Source organism: Lemur catta, chromosome 19 (assembly GCF_020740605.2).
Source record: "Lemur catta isolate mLemCat1 chromosome 19, mLemCat1.pri, whole genome shotgun sequence".
Lineage (NCBI taxonomy): Eukaryota > Metazoa > Chordata > Mammalia > Primates > Lemuridae > Lemur > Lemur catta.
Genome location: NC_059146.1, coordinates 22,109,398 through 22,133,698, shown reverse-complemented (window position 1 = coordinate 22,133,698; position 24,301 = coordinate 22,109,398). Strand labels below are relative to the sequence as shown.

Sequence of the window (24,301 nt, the reverse complement as noted above, 5' to 3'; positions counted from 1 at the left end):
GCTCGCCCTCGGGATGGAGTCTGAGAACCCCGAGTCCCACCGTGTGTTGGGAGGAGGAGGGTTCCACGTCAGCACCGTGCAGGGCACGTCGCACACAGGCGGGGAAAGGGGGTGTTGGGCCCACTGTGGCCGGTCGGCTCGAAGGGACCAACCAGAAGGCCCACGGGCAGCACAGGGAGAGCAGACCAGTCCTGAAGGAAATAAAGCCATCCTGCTCCACAGGAACATGAGGCAAAGGTGGAAGGTGGCCGAGAAGGTCTGTATGTCCGAAATGGACTTCAATGTGAGAAAAACCGATAAAGGGCAGGACTGAACGCCCTGCGTGGGCGTCCACAGCCACGTGCCGAGCGCCCTGGAGCATGTGGCCCAAAGATGGAGCAGGAGGCTGGGAGAGGACTAAGCCAGGACGTGCACCCAGCGCTGCATCCCTCAAGTTCCCAAGCAACAGCATTTGGTGACCAGGTGGAGCTCCTAGGTGCTGCCTGCTGGGTCTCTTCCCAGCCCCTGCCCACCCAGCCCCCAGCCCCAAAATCCAGGAGCACACAGAAAAGCTCCGTGGTGTGTGTCTGTCCACATCAGCCCCTCTGGTCAGAAGCACATCCACACGGCCAGGTGGCTCAGCCTGGAACCTGACGTAGATCCCGTTTGGCCAAACTCCAGTGGGAATTCTGAACCTTTCCCCAGGCCCATCTGTGCACTTCCTTGTAAAGTCCAGTTTGAGCAAAAGAACTCTGGTAGGTCAGTGTAGCCAGAATCCCCACCCTCACTCTGACACCTTCCTCGACCTCCGCCCTCCACCCTCCCAGGTGAGGTCCGACCAGGAAGGCCTGCCTTCAAGCAAGAGCCCTGTGAGGTCATGTAGGCCAGAAGCCCCCTCACCCCTGAGGTTTCCTCTGGGTAATTTTCTTTTTTTTTTTTTTGAGACAGAGTCTCACTTTGTTACCCGGGCTAGAGTGAGTGCCGTGGCATCAGCCTAGCTCACAGCAACCTCAAACTCCTGGGCTCAAGCGATCCTACTGCCTCAGCCTCCCGAGTAGCTGGGACTACAGGCATGAGCCACCATGCCCGGCTAATTTTTTTGTATATATATTTTTAGTTGGCCAGATAATTTCTTTCTATTTTTAGTAGAGACGAGGTCTCACTCTTGCTCAGGCTGGTCTCGAACTCCTGACCTCGAGCGATCCACTCGCCTCGGCCTCCCAGAGCTAGGATTACAGGCGTGAGCCACCGCGCCCGGCCCCTCTGGGTAATTTTCTATCCACTGACCGTAGTACCCGCGCCTGTCGGGAGGGTCTGGAATAAAGGCCACATTAACGGGTACCACTGAATTTTCTCTTTAACAAGCTCGCACACCACCCTTGGGACAGCGAGCATTTGCTGAAAAGCGAGTCCCGCAGAGAGAGTGACCAGCTCACTCGACAAGCATGGAGTGTCACTACAGACCCAGGTGCTCGGGACTCTCTCAAGTGGCAGCTCCTGAGAACTTTGGTGGCTGGAATATTCTGGACAGAGGAATAAATTAGGAGACACAAGATCTTTGGTGCCATTTTGTATTTCATAGTGTAAAGAATGAAAGGAAGATGCAGAACAGATCATGTTATAATTAGCCACTAATTTATGTGCCATGTTACTGTTTGGGCTTTTGGCTTTCTTTTAATGTTGTCTTTTATATTTTGACAAATGAGGGGGAGAGAGAGAGAACTAAAGCCTCAAACCTTCAACCCTTCCACTAGATTATGACCAACTGTGACATTTTATTACCTTCCTCCTCTGCTTCTTTTAATAGAAAAAATGAAGTGAAGGCTCAGAGATACAAAATAATGAAATATATCCTTAATCCAGTGAGTGGCCACTGAGCAACGCTGTGGAAGACCAAGCTCTGCAGGAGGGAGGGCCCGCCCTCCCCTGCGACCCCACCCGGAACTGCCTGCAGCTGGCTCTCCTGCCCTTGTGGCCCCCACGCCAAGGACTAGCAGGGGTCACAGACAGCCCAAGTATGTTAAGAGACAACTGTTGCTGCCCAGGGATGGCACTCTCTTTCCTCAGGAAACATTATGTCCCCCGGTAACGCCCCCATGTCCTCCTGAGAAGTCACCTCACCCCAACAAAGCCAGTCTGGGGGTGAGAAGGGGGGATGCTGAGCAGAGACACTCCCCTGGGACTGCATCTTGACCCAGCTGGCCCCAGAGCTCCTGCATCCCTGCACCCCACCCTTTCCCCCAGACACCCGGGTCTGCAGGAGGAGCAGAGGCCAGAGAACACACTCTGATGCCGACAGGTCAGAACCCGCCTCACAGCAGTAACAAACCCTAACCTCCTGTCACCCCATGGACACGCTTTTGCTCTATGACCCATCTGGGACATGGAGCCCACAGTCACCTCCAAGGCTCAGGGTCACACACTCTCCCATCTGCAATCTCCATGCACGATGTAGGGCTGCCCTGTTCACCACAGAGGGGGGCACACAAGGGTGACCACCAAGCTGTTCTCTCTTGGTGGTCTTCCTGGATGTCCCAGCTGGCCTGGGTGCTCCCCCTAGGGTCCCCCGTGGGAGGAAGCGCCCCAGCGATGCGGTTCTCTGTCCCCTCACCCTGAGCCCAGAGTATCTCTCAGGCAAAAAGGGGCAAAAATGAAGCCTGACTGACCTATGGGCAGCTGGCTCCCGCACAGTTCTCGTCCCCAAGGCCTCCAAGCCCAGGCTGCTGCTGGAGTCACCAAGAGAACCAACCCAGCAAACGGGACCTGGACCCCAGGGAGCAATGGAAGGAGACACCACATGAAAGGAAAGCCCATTTTGCCTACAACGGATGTGGATGGGTGCCCATCACTGAGGCCCCTGGGCTGCAGGACCTGGAAGAAGCCAATGTCCATCTATACCTGGAGATAACAGCAGCCCCCACCCCAACTAGGGGGCAAGAACCCAGGCAACAAACAGGTGGACCCTGGAGGTGCACTCAGCTCAGCCCAGCCAGCAGAGAATGACTCAGGGTTTTCCAAGGAGTGCTAGGATGGATTGGTGATGCCTGCAAAGGATACAGGCGATGGCACTGGTGACACACGTTGTGAATATGTGCCATCTCAACAAGAATTCTTAACATCATCGTCATCACCACCATCATCTTCCCACTGAAACTTGGAACATCCCTCTGACCTCAGTCTCCCAAGTAGGACCTCCTGAACCCAGAGTGTCTGGCCGATCCTGGCCTAAGGAGGAGTAACTATCTGGACCTGCAGGGGCTGCAGGCTGCTGGCCCCGAGCCCCTCCTATCCTCAAGGCAGCCCACCCCTGTGGACCCGGGAAGGGTCAGGAAATCAAGCCTTCTGAGAAAGAGGGACTGGTTTCTACGTGCCCCCAAGAGGGAAACAGGATCCGAGCCCTGGGTCCCAGGGTGAGGGGATGCTGAGGGACGTGTGAATCGTGGATGGGGAGTCTGGGGCAGCCACACCCATGAGAATTGCCATTTATTCCCGAAGTTGCCAAAATCATCACCAAGGATTCACCAAGGGGTGCGTACGGGAAGGAGGAGGCTCAAACACTGATGGGGGGGCAGGAGTTTGGAGGGAGGGGGAATGGGTAGGGGCCCAGCCGTCCCTCCCCCTCCTAATGCCTCGGGAACGGGGTCCTCCTCTGGCCAGCGCCCCTCCCCACCCCGTGTCCAGCTTCTCTTCGGGGAGGAGGGGTGGGGACGTGGGAGGAGGGCGTAGTGTGAGTGGGTGCTGGGAGAGGGAAGGGCGCTGGGTGGGCCCATTTCACATGCACTCACAGCACTGATCTCCAGGGAGCAGAAAGGGGGAGGCAGGGCCAGGCCAGGCCAGGCCCCTCCCGCCCTGGATTATAGGAGGAAGGGGTTCGTGCCGGGGGCCGGGGCACCCGGGGGCAGCACTGGGGTCAGGCCAGGGCCCCCACCAAGGGGAGAGATGTAGGGGGGTGCTCCAGGGCCTGGCGGTACAGGGCTGTGCCGGAGCTGGTTCAGGGTGAGCGTCGCAGGTGGGGCAGGCTGGAAGGGGTTGGTGACAGAGGGGCCAGTGGCCGGGGCTCCTGCAGGGAGAGAAAACAGAGACACATCAATAGAGTCAGTGGGTGCCACCCACCAAGCATCTGTGTCCAGCTGGGATGTACAGCGGGTGGGGAAAAGCGGGTGGGGAAAAGCGTCCCTGAGAGGCACCTGCTCTGGCAGGATGGGCAGGAGGACCCGGGAACGGGCAAGGGGGCCACACTCACCACTTGGCAGGAAGGGGTTGGAGGCCTTGGCTCCTGGCGGCGTGGGGCCCGGCCGGCTCACCAGAGAGTCCAGGTCAACAAGAGCTGCATTGGGCCCCAGGAATGACTCCGGCGTCTTCCGGGTGGGGGGCGTGGGGGTTGGGGTGGCTGCAGGTGGGGGGCTCCCCACAGCCTCAGCCAGAGACCCCCCAACCCCACTCATGTCGAATGCCCCAGGGCTGCGGGCAGGCACCTCTCCTGCAAGCAGCTCCAGCTCCCCTGGAAGGAGCCAGGAGAGGGGCTCAGAGGGGTTGCCAGCAGGGGCGGCTCCAACCCAGGAGCAGTGCAGACCAGGTGGGGCCCCTCAGAGGGCCCAGCGCTGGAGGCCAAGGAGGAGGGCCTAGGGCACAGAGGCGGGCATCGCCTGCCCAAGGCCAGCAGCTCCGAGGGTCAGAGCCCAGATTCAAAACCAGGTGTGTGTGATTCCAGTGAACAAACTAGAAGGAATGATGGAACAGGGTGTCGCCATGACAGCCACAGCACAGTGCCTGCTGCAGGGTCTCTGACCCAGAAGGGTAAGGCAGGGCGGGACTATACACGGCACTTCTAGTCTCAAAGGAGCTGTCCCCACAGAAGCTAATTACACAGCCCTAAACAGGAACTTCCAAGTGGAGAAACAACGGCAAACACCAATGACCCGGGAGGTTTGATGACGTTTGCTGGCTCGAGGTCTCGTTTTTTTTTTTAAATACAAATTCTATCTAATACTGAAAAAAATGCACAAATTTGCATGGAGGGGGAATGGCCTAAAACGAAAACTGCAGACTGGACAGTTAATCGAAAGCGACCCTAGGGAGAGAGGACCCAGCAGGAAGTATGGGGCCAGGCACTGTCCTCCCCCTCACTCCCCGCCCCTGCCAGACACATATTTCTGTGCCACAATCGGCACTTCAATACAAGTTCCCTTAATTCAAAAAAATAAAGGTGATCAGAGTCACATCTCCCACAGGCAGATACCAGCAGCTGCTGCTAAGACCCCAGAGCACCCACGTGGTGTTCCCAACACCTCGGACACTCTCCAGGCGGGTCTGCAGCTGAACGCAGCACCCACTGAGGACGGGCCCTGGGCCAAGGGACGCTAGGGGTGAGGAAAGAGACGGAGGAGGGAGGGCAGCATGTCAGGGCCACTTTCCAAATCCTGGTCACCACAAGGCTGGCGACACAGGACAGAGACCATCCTGGCTCTTAAAAACACATGGAAACACTCAGCAGGTCTGCAACGCACTCAAAACCGACCCGGAAGCAGAGGGGTCAGAGGTTGGCATCTGGGTGGGGAATCTCAAGAAGGAATTCTTTGTACTATTTCTGCAGCTTTTCTCTAAGTCTGAAAGAACTTAGATACATACTTCTTTTAAAGGCAGATAGACAGGTCTGGCTCATTCTATCCGACCGCACTCTTCACCCTTAGGTGCAGCTGGCCCTGCCTGGGCTCCTGAGGAGCCACGGAGCTTCCAGGGGAGGGTGGCTCACCTGTGCTGCTCCCAGAGGTCGGCAGGGCTGTGCGGAGTTGGTCGAAGTCAGAGAACTCGTCAGGCTCCGTGTCGAAGCCCCCAACTGCTGCAGGGGGGCGGGATGGTCTGCTTAGCACCTGCCCGGGGACCCTGCCTCTACCCCCACCTCCAGGTTTAGCACCCTCTCCCCCAGGACCCAGGAGATACCTGCTCACACTCACTCACTGGGGCTCTGCCTGCTCGCCCCGCCCCCAGTCCAGTACCTGTGGTGCCGTTGGTGCTGGGCTTCGCAGGTGACCCTCCCCAGGGGTCTGAGAAAGCTGGGGCTGGTGCCCAGGGATCAGAAGCTGCGGGTCCACTGACAGGGGCCCCACCTGAGTAAGGAAAATGGCAGGTGAGGGGCTGGTGACCTTGCCTGCCAAGGCAGTTTGGGGGCTTGTCGCCATTCAATCTGTGGCTGTTCACACAAAAGCTCCCCCAACCATTCCCCCTTCCCCCAAGAAGCCCACCCCAGCTGAATGCTCCAACATGCTTGAGTTCCAGCTGTGGGTGTCATGCCTCCAGGCTCTGTCCCTGTACCCCACCCAGGGCAAGGGGCCTTCCCTAGACCTGCTCACATGCTCAGGGCCCTCCCTCAGCTCCCCGTCACCCCCCTCCATCCCCATCCCTGTCCAGCTGAGCATCTGGCACTTTCTCTCCTGCCCCTGCCCCAGCTCCACCCACTGCCCACATGAGAGAATGCCTTCTGAGCGGCCCTCTCCACAGCCCCAAGGCCTTCTGGGCCCCGATCTCACAAGCTCTCCTCTGGGCTGTTTCACCTGACCCCCCTCAGCTCTTGCTCAGGGCCCCCCAACAGTGCCCAGGGTGCCCCCCCAACTGCCTGGCACCACTTGGCTATGTCTGTCCCCATCTAAGGGCATGGCCCAGTGAAGGCCACCTCTAAGGCGGCAATGGCACTCACCATCGGAGCTTCCCCACGGATCAGGCCCCTCTCCAGCTGCAGGGGCAGGGGTCCCACCCCAAGGGTCAACCGAGGGCCCTGAGGGGGCAGCAGGTCTCCAGGGGTCCCCAGAGGCTGGCGTGGGAGCTGGAGCACCCCATGGATCAGCAGCTGGAGGGACAGGGGGACCCCCCCAGGGGTCCGAGGTGGGGGCAGCCGTGGGGATGGCAGCAGCCATGGGTGCTGGGCCTCCCCAGGGGTCGGAGGCTGGTGGAGGAGCCGGGGCTGTGAAGACGTCGGCAAGATCCATGAGGGACGACTACAGAGTGGGGAGAAAGAAGAGAAGGAACGTGAGGGGGTGGCAGGGCCAGGCGTGGACCAAGGTGAGCCCTCAGGCATTTGGGGGCAGCCAAGGTCTTGGGCCTCGACAGGAGCCATCCACAAGAAAGGATGCGAGGGAGGCAGTGCCATGGAAGACCCCCATGCGCCCTCCTCTACTCTCACGTTCCCAGGGCAGCCTGCCTGTCCACCTGCCCCACCCTGACCCAGGTCACCACCAAGGAGTCACCATCCCAGTCCCCTCACCCTTGTCCCCAGTCCATCCTCTGCACAGCACAGGGAAGCTCTTCAACCCCCCTGCCCTGAGGTCCTCTGCATGGCCCTGGTGAGGACAGAGGCCCACCCCACCCCGAACCTGCAGAACCTCGCCACACCTCCCCCTGGAACTCCCACTGAGCCCTCACCCTGGCCACCCTGAGCTTGCCTCTCCAATGGCCCCCACGCTGCCTGACAGTCAACGTCCCTTTGTTCTGAAGGTGGAGGTCCCCCCACACACCCCCAATCAGCACCCCTGAGGCAAAGGGCCCCCGGGGAGAGATGAGCCAAGTTTTACCCAAAGCAGCCACATCCATCCTCCCCACCTGTTCTCAAGGCAGGGTGGGGCAGGACAGGAGCAGAGAAGAGATGGGGGGTCTGGTGCCCCAACTTCCTCCAGTGGGGGAATCCTCACTGGGGATCACTGGGAGCTGCATCCTGAACTGGCTTCTCTGTCCATCGAGAAAGTCCCACTGTGCTCGATCACGCACAGCCACAAGCGATCTGCTGCCCCTCCTATGGGGAGGGGGCTGTGTCCCCACTCCTTAAATCTGGGCTGCCTCAGGACCTGCTCAGACCAACAGTGCGTGACACAGGCCGAGAGCCTGCCCGGTGAGCTTGCCCTCGTGGTGCAGGAAGGGAAACAGCAGCAGCCGCCACCATACCGTGAAGGCACTCAGGGCAGACTAGTGACCAGTGAGAGGCCACAGGAAGAGGGTGGAGGACAAGGCCAGCATGAGTGACCTCACCCCCGTCACACTGAGCAAAAGAACCACCCAGCCGAGCCCTGTCCAGAGAGCCGTGAGAAGTAATAAAACAGGATGTGGAAGCAGCGAGGTTCTGGAAAGGTCTGCAACTCAGCTTCGGAGCACAGAAACACCAAGGAAACACTGTCCCTCTCCAAGGTCGAGGGGGAGGGAGGGGACCATGATTCTCTTGCTCACCAATCAGCCCTGTGTCTGGCACATGGCCCAGCACTTAGGAGGTGCCTGAGAAAATGGGACAGATGGATGGCTGGATGAGGCCTACTGCCCTCCTGTGGCTCACGTCAGACTGTTGTTAGCCTATTCTGGGCCTTCCTCGTCCAGCTGTGATGGCCAGTGGCATCAGCACCTGGGCCTGGCTCCACACACCTGCAGAGAAGACCCTCACCTCCAAGGCAGGAGGCAGCTGTGGAGAGGCCCAGTGGGTTGCTGGCCCCAGTGGGGAGAGAGGGGCTCCAGGGCCTTGTTTTTCAGTCTCTGCTTCCCGGGGGCCTGGCAAGCGGGATGAAGAGCAGCTCACAGGAGCCAGAGAGAGATCAGCAGCAGTGGCAGTGAACCGGCCGTTGTTTGCGGAGGTGCCCCCACTCACCTCCTCCTTGCCCCCCGTCTCCCTCTTGCTCTCTTCTATGGCCATCTGCAGCCTCAGGTCGTCCCCACGACGGATCCGCTCTTCCTGTTGGGGACACGGAGCAGCCGGCCAGAGGGAGGGGTCAGAACAGAGCAACAGGCAGACGTTGACACCCCCAGCCTAGAAGGCCCCCAACCACCCCCTCCCACCCTGACAAAGACAACTTTAAAAAATTAAAATGGGATGCGGACAATGTATGGAATGGGATGGGACACCTGGGTCAAAGGTCGGGGAGGACACGGGGAGGAGGGTATGGTCTGGGGGATGGGGAGTGTGGGGGGTGTCGTGCTGGGGGACAGCCCAGGCCTGGTCCTGCTGAGTCGGTGGCATCTCCTGCACTGGGGGAGCAGGGAGGCCCCCGCTTCACCCAGAGCAGCCACAGGATGTCCGCCTCAGGTTCTGTCTGACCCGAGGTCCTTCGGCTAGAGATGCAGAGGTTTGAGCACACGGGAGCCTGTGGGCTGGAGCCCAGCAGGATGGGGGAGCTCTTCAGGAAGGGGCAACGGGGCTGGTCTGAGGGGAGCCCTGGGCAGGGGCAGGGATGCTGCTCTGACCTTATCATGCTCCTCTCGGCTCAAACTAAGGGCCAGCTGGAGCTGGACGTCGTCCTCAGGGCCGCAGGACGGGGGCTGGGGGAGAGAGAGCGTGAGGGGCCGGGGGGAGCCACAGCCACAGAGAGGCAGGCCGAGAGAGGGGGGCGGGTGGAGGAGAGCCGGGGTTAGACAGGGCCGAAGAAGCAGAGAGGCAGTCGGTCACCCAAGCCCATGAGGGACACGCAGAGGGGCTGGGGCAGGACAGGCCCCAGAGAGGGGAAGAGGGACAAAGACAGAGCACAGGACTGGGGGAGAGGACCCGGTCAGAGAATGAGAGGGGGCACATGCCTGGGGAGGTCAGGGCCAGGAGGAAGGAGGCTGGGGTGCAGCATGGAGATGGGATGGCAGAACAGTGAGCCCTGGCACCACAGCCCAGGTACCTGGTCGGCCTCCTCCTTGCTCATGGCCAGCGCCAGCTGGAGCTGCAGCTCCTCCTCTCCGCTGCTCTGCGGCCATGCCTGCTCCGCCTCAGGCGGGGGCCCAGAGCCCACAGCTGCTGATGAGGCTGGGGGCAGGGAGAAGGAGGTGAGACCCAGACCCTGAGCAGACGGAGACTTCAGTCTCCATGTCTCCTCCCCAACCCCATGACCTCGGAAGGCCAAGACTGCAAATGAGGCAGAGATCAGACACCAGGTCCTCAGGAAAGCAGGCGGGGGAGTGCAGGGTCCCCAGGGGAGAACAGAATGAAGGTCTGCTGATGGGGAGGCACAGTGTGGGAAACTCTGAGCCCTGCCGCCAAGGCTCCTACAGGACGCCCAGCCTGGGATGCCCCATGCCTTGGGGTCTATCCCATGGCCTGGTCTCCCAGGACTCAACGCTCTCAGTCAGCCTGGGGTGTGGAGAGGCCCAGGGCCTCAGCTTCCAGGGCTTAAACTGCCCCTGGCAGGGAATGGTTAGAACGTAGGGGCAAAGACAACATCTGTTCAGATTGTGGGATCCAAGGCCCAGTCAGAGGAGAGGAATGGGCCGACAAGAAGCCCTTGGTTCCAGGAGCAAGAGTAGGAGAAGGGAGGGATGGGGCACCTGGAAGCAAGGCAGGACCCTACCAGGAGACAGGCAGGACATCCCCAGCCTCCACAGGCAGCAGCTTCCTACCTCCTGCCCTCGACCCCATCCTGCCCTCACACCAAGTCCTGCTTGCTTCACTCCCCAAGGCCTGGGGGGGTCCCTGCCCCTCCACAGTGTAGAGGACAGACTCTGCCCCGGGCCTGAGCCACCAGGGCCCCAGAGCAGCCCCTGCCCCATCCTGCCTGCCCTCCGCACCACCGTGGAGGCATCAGCAGGTTCCATCTGCTCTAGCGCCGAGACACTATGCTCCTGTGTCCTGGGCCCCTGTGCCCACCGGCCCCACTGTCCGGGCTGCTCAGAGAAGAGCAGGCTCCCAGCTTCTCTTCACCCCACGCAGCAGCAGATAGCCATCCCCTGGCCCCACCCACACTCGGTCTAGGCAGCCCTGTGCCAGACTCAGAGTGGTGTCCCCAGCAGGGGCCAGGGCTGGGGACACAGGCTGGGACCAGGGTGGCCAGCTGGGTGAGGGACAGAGAAAGGGTGAGAATGGGAATGCAGGTAAATGACTGTCTGAGAGGACAGAGACAGAAGGAGGGATGGGGTCACAGACAGGCTAACCCACTGGGAGGACAATGCCTCTGTGGTCCCCTCCCTGCCCTCCCCTGCCCCAGCAGCTCCCTCCCAAGCTCTCAGGACTCCAGGTGGGTGCTAGGAGCCCACAGCCCATTGCCAAGCCCCTGCCCCCGGAGCTGCCTGGTGCTCACTGAGGCTGCAGGCCCCACCTCCTGCTTCATGGGCAAGTAAAGGCACCAAGCAAGCAACGCTCTGACATCCCCATCCCTGGAGCACCTGGCCCTAGTATGAGCTCCCTGCAGGGCCACCAGCCCTTCCCAGCCGCCTGAGAGTTTTGGGGCACACTCTCTAACAGCCCTGGCCCCCTCCTTCATCCTCACCCCTCCACACAGCTCGCTCTAGGACAGGGGCCAGCAAACTGTGGCAAAGCCACCCAAGAACTAAAAAGGTCTTTACATTTTTTAATGGTTAGGGAAAAAATGAAAAAAACAGTCAAGACATGTGAACATTACTTGAAATCCACGCTTCACAGCCCACGAGGATGGTCTGAGGGCGGCACAGGTCCCCATTCACATGTGGATAGCATGGCCGGAAATGCCAAAGATGATCACGCTCTGGCCCTTCATGGAAAATCTGCGATCTCTGCTCTAGGATCTCCAAATACTAAAGACTCCTTCCCGAGGCCCCCTGGCTCCTGCCCACATCCCCCTTTGGGTCCAACCCAACCCTGCCCGTCCATCCGACCACCTCGAGCCAGCAGCCCCTCTCCACCTCCCACACTCCCCTTCTGGTGTCCCCCCAGTCCCGTCACTCCTCCATCACCTGGCTTCCTTCCCTGCACTTTACACTCTCTCTGCTCTAAATGCCGTCTGCAGGCACACGGGTCATACTCCCGAGTCCCAGGCGGGGCCTGACACACCCTACTGTGTCCTCCTGTCTCTGAGTGGGTGCTGAATAGTGATTCCAAACTCAACTCATCCAAACAGAAGGCCTCATCTCCCCCAGACGAGCCTGACCCCCCAGCCAGCCAGATCCCCTGAGGGTCGCAGGCTCCCTCCTGCTCCATCTGCCCTGGCAGGTCCAGCCAATACCACTTCCGGGGCAATGCACCATCCTCTCCCCATCACGACCACTTCCTGCCAATTAGAACACCTCCACCCATCACCCAGACCGAGCAAAAGTCTCAACACTCTACCAGCTTTCTCCACCCAAGTCCCTGAAGGGCTGGCGTTGTCCCTTCATGGCTGAGTCCCCAGCCAGTATAGAACACATTTCCCAGCACAGTGCAGGACCCACACACCCATCCACATAACTGGGAATGCTTCACGAGACAGATCTCGGCCTGACGACGTGCAGTGCGCTCTGGTTTCCTACTTACTCTATTTCAGTGTTTTGTCGAGCGGTCACCACCCACCAAACTGAGTCCACCACCTACGAACATTTTTTTTTTTTTGAGACAGAGTCTTGCTCTGTTGCCCAGGCTAGAGTGAGTGCCATGGCGTCAGCCTAGCTCACAGCAACCTCAAACTCCTGGGCTTTAAGCGATCCTCCTGCCTCAGCCTCCCGAGTAGCTGGGACTACAGGCATGCGCCACCATGCCCAGCTAATTTTTTCTATATATATTTTCAGTTGGCCAGATAATTTCTTTCTATTTTTAGTAGAAACGGGGTCTCACTCTTGCTCAGGCTGGTCTCGAACTCCTGACCTCGAGCGATCCACCCGCCTCGGCCTCCCAGAGTGCTAGGATTACAGGCGTGAGCCACCGCGCCCGGCCCACCTACAAACATTTTAAAGGCTCATGACCAGATACAGTGGCAGGTGCCTGCAGTCCCAGAACTTTAGGAGGCCGGGGCAGGAGGATTGCTTGAGCCCAGGAATTCAAGATTATACCAAGCTATGACCACACCACTGCACTCCAACCTGGGTGAGACTCTGTCTCTAAAAATAAAAAATAAAGGCTCTTCAAGCAAGCCCAAAGGCCTTGTGGTGGCCTGCAGGCTCTGATGCTGGCCTTTTGGCTGTGTCTTGCCCAAGCCACTACCCTCTGCCTGGAATGATGCCCCCCCAACCCCCAATCTTGCTGTGGACGCAAGGACAGCACCCTGACGTGTCAGCGTCCAGTCCTCTCAGGAGCCCCTGTCCCTAACACTGACTATTCTCAGACAGGACCATCCCCTACCTGCCTGGCAGCTCCACGAGGTAGGGCTCTGCCTGCCTCCCTTGGCATCTGGACATACCCGGGCCCTGAGGAGGCGCTCAGCTGGTTTTGTGGCTGAGCAGAATGAAATTTCTCAATTCTAGGGCCCCAGGGTATGAGGCAGGAGACAGAAAAGGGCCCAAGTGAGCCTGTGAGACCAGCGTCCCGGCTGGAGAGAGGAAAAAGAGGGAGAAGGGAGACAGGGGCTCATTGGCCAGGCACAAGAGCCTCTGCAGGAGAGGAACAGACTCTAGGCCATGGGGCCTCAGCAGGCAGAGGGGAAGGGGCCTCACCCGTGGCAGTCTGCGCCAGCTTCTCCTTGGTCTTGAGCGCGTGTGCCCGCTCCTCCCGCAGCCGGTCCTCGTCTCGCAGCAGGGCCACTAGCTGCTTGGCCTTCTCACGCACATTCACTCCCTGGTCCTTGCCATCTCGATCCACATATTGGAAGTCCTTCAACGTCTGCACGGCATACATGTTCTCCTTGCACTGCTGCGACACGCGCTCTGAGCCGGTCTTGATGAGGTACTCCATCAGCGTCATGGCCTGGGGGCGGGGGACAGGGACACATCAGTCACCAACCAGGCACCATAAAGATGGGCTGGAGACCGCGCCGAGGCCCAGGCCCTGGGGCAGCCACCAGGATTCAAGTCCCACACCCCATGAGTCGTCGGCAGGTCGGCACACATCTGTCCACACAACAGACTATCATGTGGCCCTGAGAAGGAACGAGGCACTGACACACGCTGCCACATGGACCAAGCACGGAAACACTGTACCCATGAAAGAAGCTCGCCACAAAAGTCCACATAGAGTATGATTCCACCAATGTGAGATGTCCAGACAGGTAACTCCACAGAGACAGAGAGTAGATCATGGGTTGCCAGAGACTGGAGGGAGGGCGGTGCGGAGGGACCACTTGTAAGTGTGGGGTTTCTCTTTGGGAAAATGAAAAAGTTCTGCAACTAGACAAAAGTGGTGGCCACAGAAGATTGTGAACGTACCAAATGCCATTGAATTGTTCGCTTTAAAAGGGCGAACTGAATGGTATACGAGCTCTAGCTCAAGCAAAATTAAAAAGAGGAAATGGCAGCCACAGTCGCTACAGTCGCTGCAATCGCTGCAGCCGGCCTGGGCATCAGTGCAGAACTGTTCTCTCTTTTTTTTTTTTTTAAGAGACAGGGTCATACTCTGCTGCTCAGGCTGGAGTGCAGTGGTGAAATCACAGCTCACTGCAGCCTTGAACTTTAAGACTCAAGCGATCCTCCCATCTCAGCCTCCCAAAACGCTGGGATTACAGGCATGGGCCGTGACCCTGGCCAATTTCTTTAGAAAGAAAATCTAAAGTAACATCACAAACACACAAAAAAACACATTTGTTAAATCACAGTCAACAATAACTTAGAAGGCTTTCTGTACTGTTCTGTAAGTTTGAAACGTGTCATCCCTTTTGAATGTAAAAACTCGCACAGACATGGGACAGCAGCGAAGGTAACAAAGGGGGAGCTCATCACGTCTGGCATGAAGGGACGCCATGGCCCGAGGAACACACGATTCCACAACACCAGCAACAAAAGGACAGGGTGTAGGAAACATTATTGTTCCATCTGCACCCTTTGGTATCCTTGTATTTGATAACAAGAGAACAAATTCGCTTTTCAACAAATTGAAATGAGGAATAAAAAACAGTCTCTGTGGCTCCCCCAGCCTGGGCTCAAGCCCCGCTCTGATGAGCAAGATGAGGGGTCGCAGCCCCTTAAAGGCTCTGCTAGAAGCCTTGGCCACCATCCTCAGAAAAAGGCACACCTTAGATTGTGCAGGTGATTCTAGGGCTTTCATGTACCTCCAACTCATCCAGGGCTCCTAGGTATAGAGTAGAGAGGGGGAAAGGGAGGGAGAAGTCAGCCATTGAAGCTAAGCTCTGTCTGAACCAAGGAGAAATTTGCAAAGAAAAATGCCAGGGCCATTCGAATCTCCCTAACCCTTTGAGGCAGCTAGACCTACACTTGGCAAGGCTTTTTGAAGGTGTGTTAACAGTATTTATATCTGTAATCAGAGATTAGTCTTTAACTGGCCCTCCAGGTGTTTACACATTAGAGAAAGGAAAGAAGGAAAGTGATTTCCATGCATTATCACACCCCACTCCAAGAGGCAGTCCTGGGTCCAAAGCTCCTGGGGCCCTTGGTATTTTGGAACTCAGAATTTTCCAGAGTTCAGACCAGTAAGATGATACACCTACCACACATAAGAGAACTCTCCCACCAGAGAATCATACCAATTGTCACACTAAGGGGACCAACAAACCACCATAAAAATGACCTCAGGTCAGGCTTTCCAGCAAACGGATTACAAACAACTTTCGTTTTCAGAGCTCTTTGGACTTTGGAATTGCGGTGAAAAAGACTGTGAACCAGAAAATAGTGCAAATACTCACCAACAGCAAAACGCATGTATAAACTGTGGTAAATGCACACAGTGGGACTACGACATACACCAAAATAAAAAAAATTAATGAACGGCTAGTACACACAACACGGGTCAACCTCCCAGCCGTGACGGTGACGGTGAGCACAGGAAGCAAGCCACGGAAGGCCACACGCATGAGTCCATGTACATGATTCAAGAATTGCCTCGGCAAACTCGAGTCAGACAGGTGCCTCTGGGGGAGGGATGCTGTGAGGGAGCCTCCTGTGGGGCTGGACATACCCTCAATCTCCCTCTGGGCAAAGGTTAAACAGGTGTACAAATAACGTCGAAGCTGATCGGGCTGAACACTAACGATTTGCTTAGATGCTACTCCTCACAGAAAAACGTAAAACTTTACTTTAAAAGTGGCCTGTAATCCCAACACTTTGGGAAGCCAAGGAAGGAGGATCACTTGAGGCCAGGAGTTTGAGACCAACCTGAACAACATAGCAAGACCCTGTCTCAAAAAAAAAAAAAATTAGCCGGGCATGGTGGTGCAGGCCTGTAGTCCCAGCTACTTGGGAGGCTGAGGCAGGATGATCACTTGAGTCCAGGAGTTCAAGGCTTCAGTGAGCTACAATGACACCACTGCATTCTAGCCAGGGTGACAGAGCAAGACCCTGGTCTCAAAAAAAGGAAAAAAAAAATATGGGCAACTGGATAACCCAATAGTCTTTATTTTTAAAATAACTTTGTCAAGAATGTTTAAAACAGAGTCAGCAAACTTTTTCTGTAAAGGGCTAGGGGATAAATATTTCAGGTTTTCAGGCCATACACTCTACCTCAACTACTGGGCAGCCATGATGAATGGGCCTGGCTGTGTTGCAATAAACCTTTATTTACGAAAACAGGCTGGGGGCAGAAGGAGTCAAGGGGGCGAGATTTGGCCAGTGGATTTCAGTATGCTGATCCCTGGTTTAAGATAAAGATTGAGACCCTGCATTCTTCAGAGAAGTTAGGTACAGTGCAGGGCTGGGCCTCCTCTTCCAGCTCTACTACATCCTGGGTAGCCCTGAGCTTCACTGTGCCTCAGTTTCCTCACCTGGAAAATGGAGAAAAAGGAGGAAAAGTACTTCTTTCACTGGGTAACAAGGATTTCCACAGGGCCACACGTGCAAGGCACTGAACAAACACTGGCCCTCACTCACCAAGACTCGTCCCCAAGGCCATGCAGGGAGGACACACAGAAGCCAGCACTGCCAGGTCCCCAGGCTCATACTTTCTTGACAGGGGGGCAAAAAGAGTGCCAGCCAGGGCTCTTAGGGTGGGAGAGGTCGAGCTCTGGAGAGATGGGCCCAAGACTCAGCTCCCTCCCAACCATGGGCAGACAGCTTCCCACTCTGGGCCTTAGCTTTCCCATCCATCAAAGAGGAAAGATTGTTCCTGCCCAACCTGAGTGCAGGGCTGAAGTGACAAAAATGAGACCATGGTGGCAAAGGGATGGCAGGAAACAAGAGGACCTGCCCTCCTGCCAAGACAGGTCAGCACGGAGGGCTCCGGAGAGGGCCAGAGGGGGCGCTGCAGTCTCACAGTGGCTCAGGGACCCTGGCCCTGGGGGATTCTGTCCTGGTCATTCACACTTCTAGGAGGGGACTGAAGCCCGAGGGAGGTGGCCAGCCAAGAAGGGAGGCACTGCCAGGCGTGGACCCAGGAAGCGCTGCCCCACCCACCCACTTCTGTCCTGGGTCTGTGCCTAGCTATCTGCATGCACTGTGGAAGGGGCACACACACATGCGGACCCCACACAGCCACTCTCAGGACAGCCGCACACTGAGACCAGATACCATCCTCAGCATGAGGAAGCACAGGTGCAGAGTGAAGTAGGAACCCTGTGCCCTCGGCCACATGGGCTGGGGACCCCCAAATGCCCGAAGAAAAGACCGGTGCTTTGGAGAACACAGAAAAGAGAGCCCCCCAAATCAGGAGAGGCTTCAGGGATGGAGAATGGAGCAGGAATGGCTGGGCTGGGGTAGGGCCCAGGAAGGACTGCAAAGGATCAGAGCGGAGCTTTTTGCGGGTACAAACATTCCATGTCTTGACTGTTATAACAGTTAAGAAATATATGCATCCGTCAAAACCAGACAACTATACCTACAATACTGGTATTCTAGGGTGGATTTTACTGTATACATATTATATCTCAGTAAATCTACCTTTTAAAAGTTCTTAGAAATAGGATGGAAGAGTCAGCTGGGACCTGTGACCAAACTGACCCACGTAAGGCTGGCAGGGTCCTCTGCTGTGTTCCTACCTCTGTGGCACCTGCCAGCCTGTCTACATGTTCCAAACCTGATCCCTACCCACCCAAGAGCTGCTCAAGGCTCGGGGCAGGATCTGATCTGGGCTGAGTCCCTACACCAGCCAGCAAGGGGCCACCCACAGGAAGCCTCAGGACAGATGTGTGGAACGAACACAGGACAAGTTTAGAAAGCAGCCTGAGCCCCACCTGGCAACAGGCTCCATCCACCTCTGCTACTTCCCTGCCCTGCACCCACACCACTGCACAGCACACTCCCCAGACTTCCAGGCCTGGGCACTTGCTGACCACCCCGGCCCAAGGACCCCCCTACTGTTCTCTGGCCCCGGCATCACTACCCCAGCCATGGGTCAGGAAGGACCTACTGTCTAGGGTACCTGAGGACCCATCTCCCTCTACACACCCATCCCTCCAGCCCCTTGCCGCCACACAAAGACTCGCCTGCATCCCTGGCCCATTCTCAGCTGGACAAACACCACCCAGTCCTTCACAATAAATGACCAACTACTGACTCAATCTATGATTCAACCCAAGCCACAACCCAGTGTTGGTCTCTCAGGATGGGCATGGAAACAACCCAGAAGAAACGGGCCTCAATTCCCTGCTCCAATTCCCTGGGCCTGTCTCCTCATCTCTGAGCAGAGGGAACCAACCTGTTCATTTTAAGACTTGAACAGGAAGTCTCAAAAATCAGCAAGGACAGGGAACTAAGCCAGAACACACCCCAGTCTAAGTCCATGAGAGCAAGCCTTCCACAGATGCTTGCTGAAGAAACAGCAACAGGACCCTCCAACACTCACCAGCCACTGCCCAAGAGTCAGACATACATCAACACCCCAACCCTCATACACAGGGAGATACAGGAACTAGCCTGAGGCCCCACCACCAGGAGGATGACCCAGTCACCTGGCCCCAGCCCACATCCTTGGCCATTTTGCTGTAGCACAAGGAACAGAGTGACCAGAGGGGGGATGCCAGGCCCCAGGGCTCCCAGAACAGTGGTCACGCTGGAAGCCCACCCGAGTCCTACCCACAGACACATTCCCTTTGGCCCAAAGCCTAAGATCTGTGTGTCTGTTCAGTGGATTAGGGTGTGCACAAGGGACCACCACTGTGGAGGGTATTTTGGCCACATTTACCAAAATTAGATATGCACATGCTCTTTGACCCAGCAATTCCAGTTCTAGAAAATGATAAACATACAGGGATATTCATGGCAGTCTTGCTTACAAAAGCAAAACACTACACACTTCTTACAAAAAACTATCAACAGGGAACTAGTGAAATAAATTATGATTGATCCATACAGTTGAATATTCTGCAATTGTAAAAGAAAAATGTGACAAATCTTTTACATCCTAACAGGGAATGTTCTCTAAGATAGTCTCATTTTCCTTTTTTAAATTGGGGTCTAATTTACATACAGTAAAACTCACTCATTTTAACGGTCTGAATTCTGACAAATGTGTACGGCATGTAATCAGTGCTGCCATTAAGATACCCAACAGTCCCATCATCCCCAAAATTTCCTTGTGCTGCCCCTTCGTAGCCGGCCCCTCACCCCTAACTCCCGGCAGCACAACCCGTTATCTGTATTTTGTCCCTACAGGCCTGCCTCTCCCCGAGTGTCAGATAATGGAAGCAAACAGAACACAGAAGGTGAGGCTGACAAGGTGCGAGAGGTTCACCCATGCTGTCGGGCACACAGCCACAGCACAGCATCACCTGTGTCAAGGGGAGCACACATCTTCTTGGACAGGTACACAGAGGTAGTCCCCAGAAGCCGGCACCCGGCTGTTCTGAGGAAAAGAACTGGGCATCTGGGCACACAGAAGATATAGAAACCGAGGACCCTCTCAGGCCTTCTGAGTGTATAAATCTTACAAATGCATCATTCATTTAAAATAGTTTTAAATCATAAAACTCAAAGCTTCTTAAAATGTTATATTTATCGCCTTCATTAAACAACAACAAAAAAAGGCCAGGAGCAGTGGCTCACACCTGTAATCCCAGCACTCTGAGAGGCCGAGGCAGGTGGATTGCTTGTGCTCGAGTCAAGACCAGCCTGAGCAAAAGCAAGACCCCATCTCTTCTAAAAATAGAAAAACTAGCCAGGTGTTGTGGCACACACCTGTAGTCCCAGCTACTCAGGAGGCAGAGTGAGATAGGAGGATGGCTTGAGCCCAAGAGTTTGAGGTTGCAGTGAGCCATGGTGATGCCACTGTACCCTACCTGGGGCGACAGAGCAAGACTTTGTCTCAAAAAAAAAAAAAAAAAAAAAAAAAAGATTTTACATTTAATGCAGTATTCCAGCTCCTCTTGAGAACTGGGAAGACCCCCCACTTAGGGCACACACAGACTCTGCCCCATCCTCCACCCCCAGGGGAGGGGACTCAAGGTGCGGACCTTGTAGACGTGCCGCCAGTTCTTGCCGTGGTCGTTGAGCCGCTTCCAGATCATGCTCATGATCTCCGAGAAAGCCACAACGTTGTAGGTGAGGTCGGCAATCTCGGACATGAGGGAGCTGGATGGGCCCCAGGGGTCATTGCTTGTGGCCTCTCGAACCTTGATCTCTGCCTCCGAGTAGTTGTGGACAATGTTCTTCATCTGGCGCCTCAGGGATGAGGTCGACATGGTGCCCAGCAGCAGTGAGGGGCACAGGCCCCCCAAGGCGTGGAGTGATTGGGTGACTCTCGGAGGGAGGCCTCAGCAGGTGTTGGCGGGTCACTGCATCTGAGAAGGGGAGAGAAACTTTGAAAACACAGACAGGATATGGGCTGCCCAGAGGCCAAGCCCGACCTTCCTGGGGCTCCCCACTGCCCTCAGGGTGGAAAACAAGTTCCTAACTGTGGCCTAGAAGGCTCTGCCCTTTGTTAACCTCCGTCTGAAAGTTACCCCATCCAGCTTTCAGTTCCTCAAACACGCCTGCCTTCTTCCTACACGGGGCCTCTGCTCAGCGAGGCAGAGTATGCAGTGGCAGATTACAGGCCCTCGCCCCAGCTCGGCTATCTCCAAGCTGGGCTATACTGGGGAGGCCAAGAACTTTTGTATCTCAGCTTTCTTCTCTATAAACTGGGGCTCTGTGCAATGACCTAAAGAACTGAGATAACCTGGCGAGCAGAAAGCACTCTGTAAACACTGGCGGCACTTCATGAGACCCTCCATCCTGCCTGTGTGCTCTTCCTCCTTCCTTGCCCTGGGATGCCCACTGACCCCAAGGGACCCACTTTAACTTCCCGGATCTGCACCCAAACACCACAATTGCCATTCCCGTGAGCTTCATCGGTAGACTCAGTCACCCTCATGATTTTATATTCATTTGTCTGATTCTGTGGCTAAGGTCGACCCATGAGCTCCATGGGGACAGAGAACAAGTCTGTCTGGAAGTGGCTTTTCCCAGCAGAGAAGATGGCCCAGAAAAACCATTCAGTAAATGGTGCAGGAAGGAAGTGAAGGAGGCAGGGCAGGAAAGACCTCTGGAGCAAGGGTGGAGGGGGCAGGAATGTAGGAATCCAGAGGATACACGGGGAAAGGAGCCCATGAAGGGATTAAAGAAATAGGCAGAAGGGAGGAGCCATCCCAGGGTGACAAAAGGATAGGAGATACCAGGGGACTAGGTGGCCCAAGGGCAGGGAAGTTCAGGGCCCAAGGGAGGAGAAATAAGGAACACAGCCCCACTGCCCGGGTCCTAGCTGTGCACCAGGCGCTCACTCAGTACAGGGTACGTTATCTCATGTAACAGAGGAGACTGGGCTCCTAGAGATTAAATGTTTCAGCCAAGGTCACACACTTGGAACAGCAGTGCAGACTCTACCCAAGGCCCATTTCAACTCCCAAACTTACACTTTTAAACTATGAACCTGAACTGCCACTGGTGATGAGAAAAACGGGAGGGGAATGAAGCAAATAATGACAATACCAGCAGGCACTTGCCCAGCACTCACCCTGAGCCGGGCACTGCTCTGAGTGCTGCACACAGATCAATTCAACTAATCCTTACAACTCCATGATTCACAGCCACCTTAGAGGAGAGGAAACTTGAGACACAGAGAAGTTAACTCCCTTGCCCAGGGACACACACCTCACCCTTGGAGCAGCCTGGTTTCAGAGCAGACTCTGACCAACAGTCTATGCCGCTCCAACAAGCCACAGAAGGAGATTTTCGGAGCCCCACCATGATCTAAGAGGGTGAATGAGAGAAGTCGGCCCCTGCCTTCAACTAAGGCCAAAGAGCCAAGCACCTGAAGACAGTTGTAGCCAGCTGAACAAAAGCAGCCACAATCCCAACACAGGCACGGCCAGACAAACTATGAGAAAGTAACGATGTGACAAATACAGAGAAAACAACTGACAAGAAATGAAATGAGAGAGAGACAAGGACAGAAAGAGACATAGAAAACCCTAGGCAGAGAGAGCTACCCAGAGACATGGTAAGACAGACAAAGACATAACAAGAAGCAGACACAAAAACATGGGAAGACAGGCAGGAGGACAAGGAGACAAGACATAAACCCTGAAACAAAAAGAGCCCTGGGACGGAGAAAAATGGGATATAATGGAAAAGGACATGAAATCTGAGTTCAAACCCTGGCCACATCAGCTACTAGTGGAGCAAACCTCCTTGAGATTTGGTTTGCTCAACTCTGAAATGAAGGAAAGAATTCCTATCTGGCAAGCTTGTTGATTAAACAAGATGGGTACATAAAGTGCTTGGCTCCGTGCCCCACAGATAGTAGGTACTCAATAACACTGGCTGCTATTATTATCAGAGAAAAAACACACAACGTTTCCAAATGGGTGGCGGCAGAAGATGTGTTACCTTAATACTGTGTACTTATTTAAAGTGTGTTACAAAAAATATATACAACTAGAACATAAAAGCTAAGATCACAGATATTGCTTAGAATGAGACTGGTTTTCAAATTAAATTGACTCAAAAAAAAACTAATAGATTAAATAGAATGCAAACGATATGGCAGAATTCTGCAAGAGGTACTCAAATGCCCAATATCTAACACTTACTGTGTAAAACAGAAAATCTCTAAGTACTATGATAATAAAAACCAGAGCTCCCAGTAATTACACATTTGCTACATACTAGACACTGTTAGGCACTTTATGAGCATCATTGCGATTTAAATACACAAGGATACTACGCTATAAGAACTATGAAGGCCCCCACTTTAAAGTTTAGAGAACTGAGGCTTGGAGACAGAGATCACCCGGCAAATATCACACAACTACCAAGCAGCGGCGGCTTCCGAACCCAGGGTTGGAGCTCTTAACCACCACACCAGAGACTCAGAAACCTGGAGAAAGGCAGCACCAGACACCTGGGAAGAAACTTCCGTATTAGTAGAGGTATGAAGACAAGAATGAGATGCGAAGACAGGGCAGCAGCAAGACGTGCACCAGAGGCAGAGAGGTCTGGCGGGAGGGGAAGGAGATACCTGGGGAAATGAAGACACAGAAACCCAGAGAGATACAATCAAAATCCTGACAATTAGACACAGACATGACAGGCAGAAGGAGAGCCGGGACAAACACACAGGGACACTCCTATCTCCAAATCCTTTTGTAAAAGCACTGAAACAGGCACGGAGATAGAGCAACGCAGAGATACAGGCGGAGGCCCACGAGACATAGAGACGTTAACAGAGACACAGGCACGACAGAGAGACAGACATAGGGGCAGTCGAGGCCGACCCAGGCACAGACACACAAAGGCCGGCAAGGGAAGACCAGAGGCCAGAAACACCCAGGTCCAGAGGCCCGGCCGGAACCGCGCGCGCTGCAGCCCAGGCCTGGGTGCCCAGGGCAGGCCGGACCGCCGCGCTTCGCTCCGCGCCCCGTGCCCCGCGCCCCACGCTCACCTCGGCCCCCTCACGCCTGGCTGCGGGGGGTCATGGCGGTCAGCCCCCTGCCCCCGCTCGGCCTCGGTGTCGGGGGCACACGCCAAGCCGCGGGCGGCAGCGGCGAGGCGCGCACGGGCGCACGCGCGGACGCAGGGAAGGCCGCACGCCGAGGGCCCCGCCGCCCCGGCGCCCGGCAGGGGCGCGGATAGCCAGGCGGGGGAGGGGAGCCGCCAAAGAGACGGGAAGAAACCGAAGGAGGCGACGGACCGGAAGCGGAAGTGGCAGCGCGCCCCGCCCTCCGCGCCGCGCCTGGCCCCAGCGGGCCTCACTTCAGCGACCAAGCCCGCCCGGGCCGCATCACTTCCGGCGCGCAGGGGGCTGTTGTAAAGCACTCCTTACGTCACTTCCGCCAGGCGCTGCGGCTCCGCAGACGTACCGGCGGGACTCGTTTGGCCACTGAAGGGAGGCGGGAACCAGAGACCCTGGCCTGCGCACGCCATGCCTGCCCCGCGCGGCAGCTCCAGGGCCCGCAAGGCCATCCTCCCTCCCCTCGGCAGAGGGAGCCCGCCCTAGAGCCCCACGCCCTCAAGGAGCCTGCGCTGCCGAGACCCCCAGGAGCAGGTGCGCAGGCACGGGGTGTCCCTGGGGTGCCCAGAGTACTAGCCAAGGCCCGCAGTTTGCCAAAGAAAACCACCCGCCCAGAACCGAAAGGAAGAG

At 56.1% G+C, this 24,301-nt stretch overlaps 1 protein-coding gene across 3 annotated transcripts; it reads right to left on the bottom strand.

The window, feature by feature from the left end:
* Positions 1–3,445: 3,445 nt before the first annotated feature.
* EPN1 (epsin 1) lies at positions 3,446–23,862 on the bottom strand. Of its 3 annotated transcripts, none has more exons than XM_045532935.1 (11): positions 23,603–23,862; positions 20,136–20,462; positions 13,303–13,552; positions 9,612–9,736; positions 9,193–9,267; positions 8,600–8,683; positions 6,674–6,971; positions 5,976–6,086; positions 5,732–5,818; positions 4,223–4,480; positions 3,446–4,039 (listed from the first exon to the last, which is right to left on the bottom strand). In XM_045532935.1, exons 2-11 carry the CDS (start codon positions 20,361–20,363, stop codon positions 3,834–3,836), a joined length of 1,722 nt encoding a protein of 573 aa, XP_045388891.1. In that variant the 5' UTR covers positions 20,364–20,462; positions 23,603–23,862; the 3' UTR covers positions 3,446–3,833. The 3 variants fall into 3 exon arrangements, with proteins under 3 accessions (XP_045388891.1, XP_045388893.1, XP_045388892.1); XM_045532937.1 differs by having other exon boundaries at positions 5,732–5,815; XM_045532936.1 differs by lacking the exon at positions 23,603–23,862 and adding an exon at positions 21,674–21,750.
* Positions 23,863–24,301: the final 439 nt, after the last annotated feature.

Excerpts from the sequence above, each read along its gene's own strand:
- EPN1 (XM_045532935.1), bottom strand. The coding sequence starts at position 20,363 with ATGTCGACCTCATCCCTGAGGCGCCAGATGAAGAACATTGTCCACAAC. Across the intron at positions 6,972-8,599 it reads AGACGGGGGGCAAGGAGGAG|TCGTCCCTCATGGATCTTGC; the intron begins GTGAGTGGGGGC and ends CCCACTCTGTAG. Across the intron at positions 6,087-6,673 it reads TCCGTGGGGAAGCTCCGATG|GTGGGGCCCCTGTCAGTGGA; the intron begins GTGAGTGCCATT and ends TTCCTTACTCAG.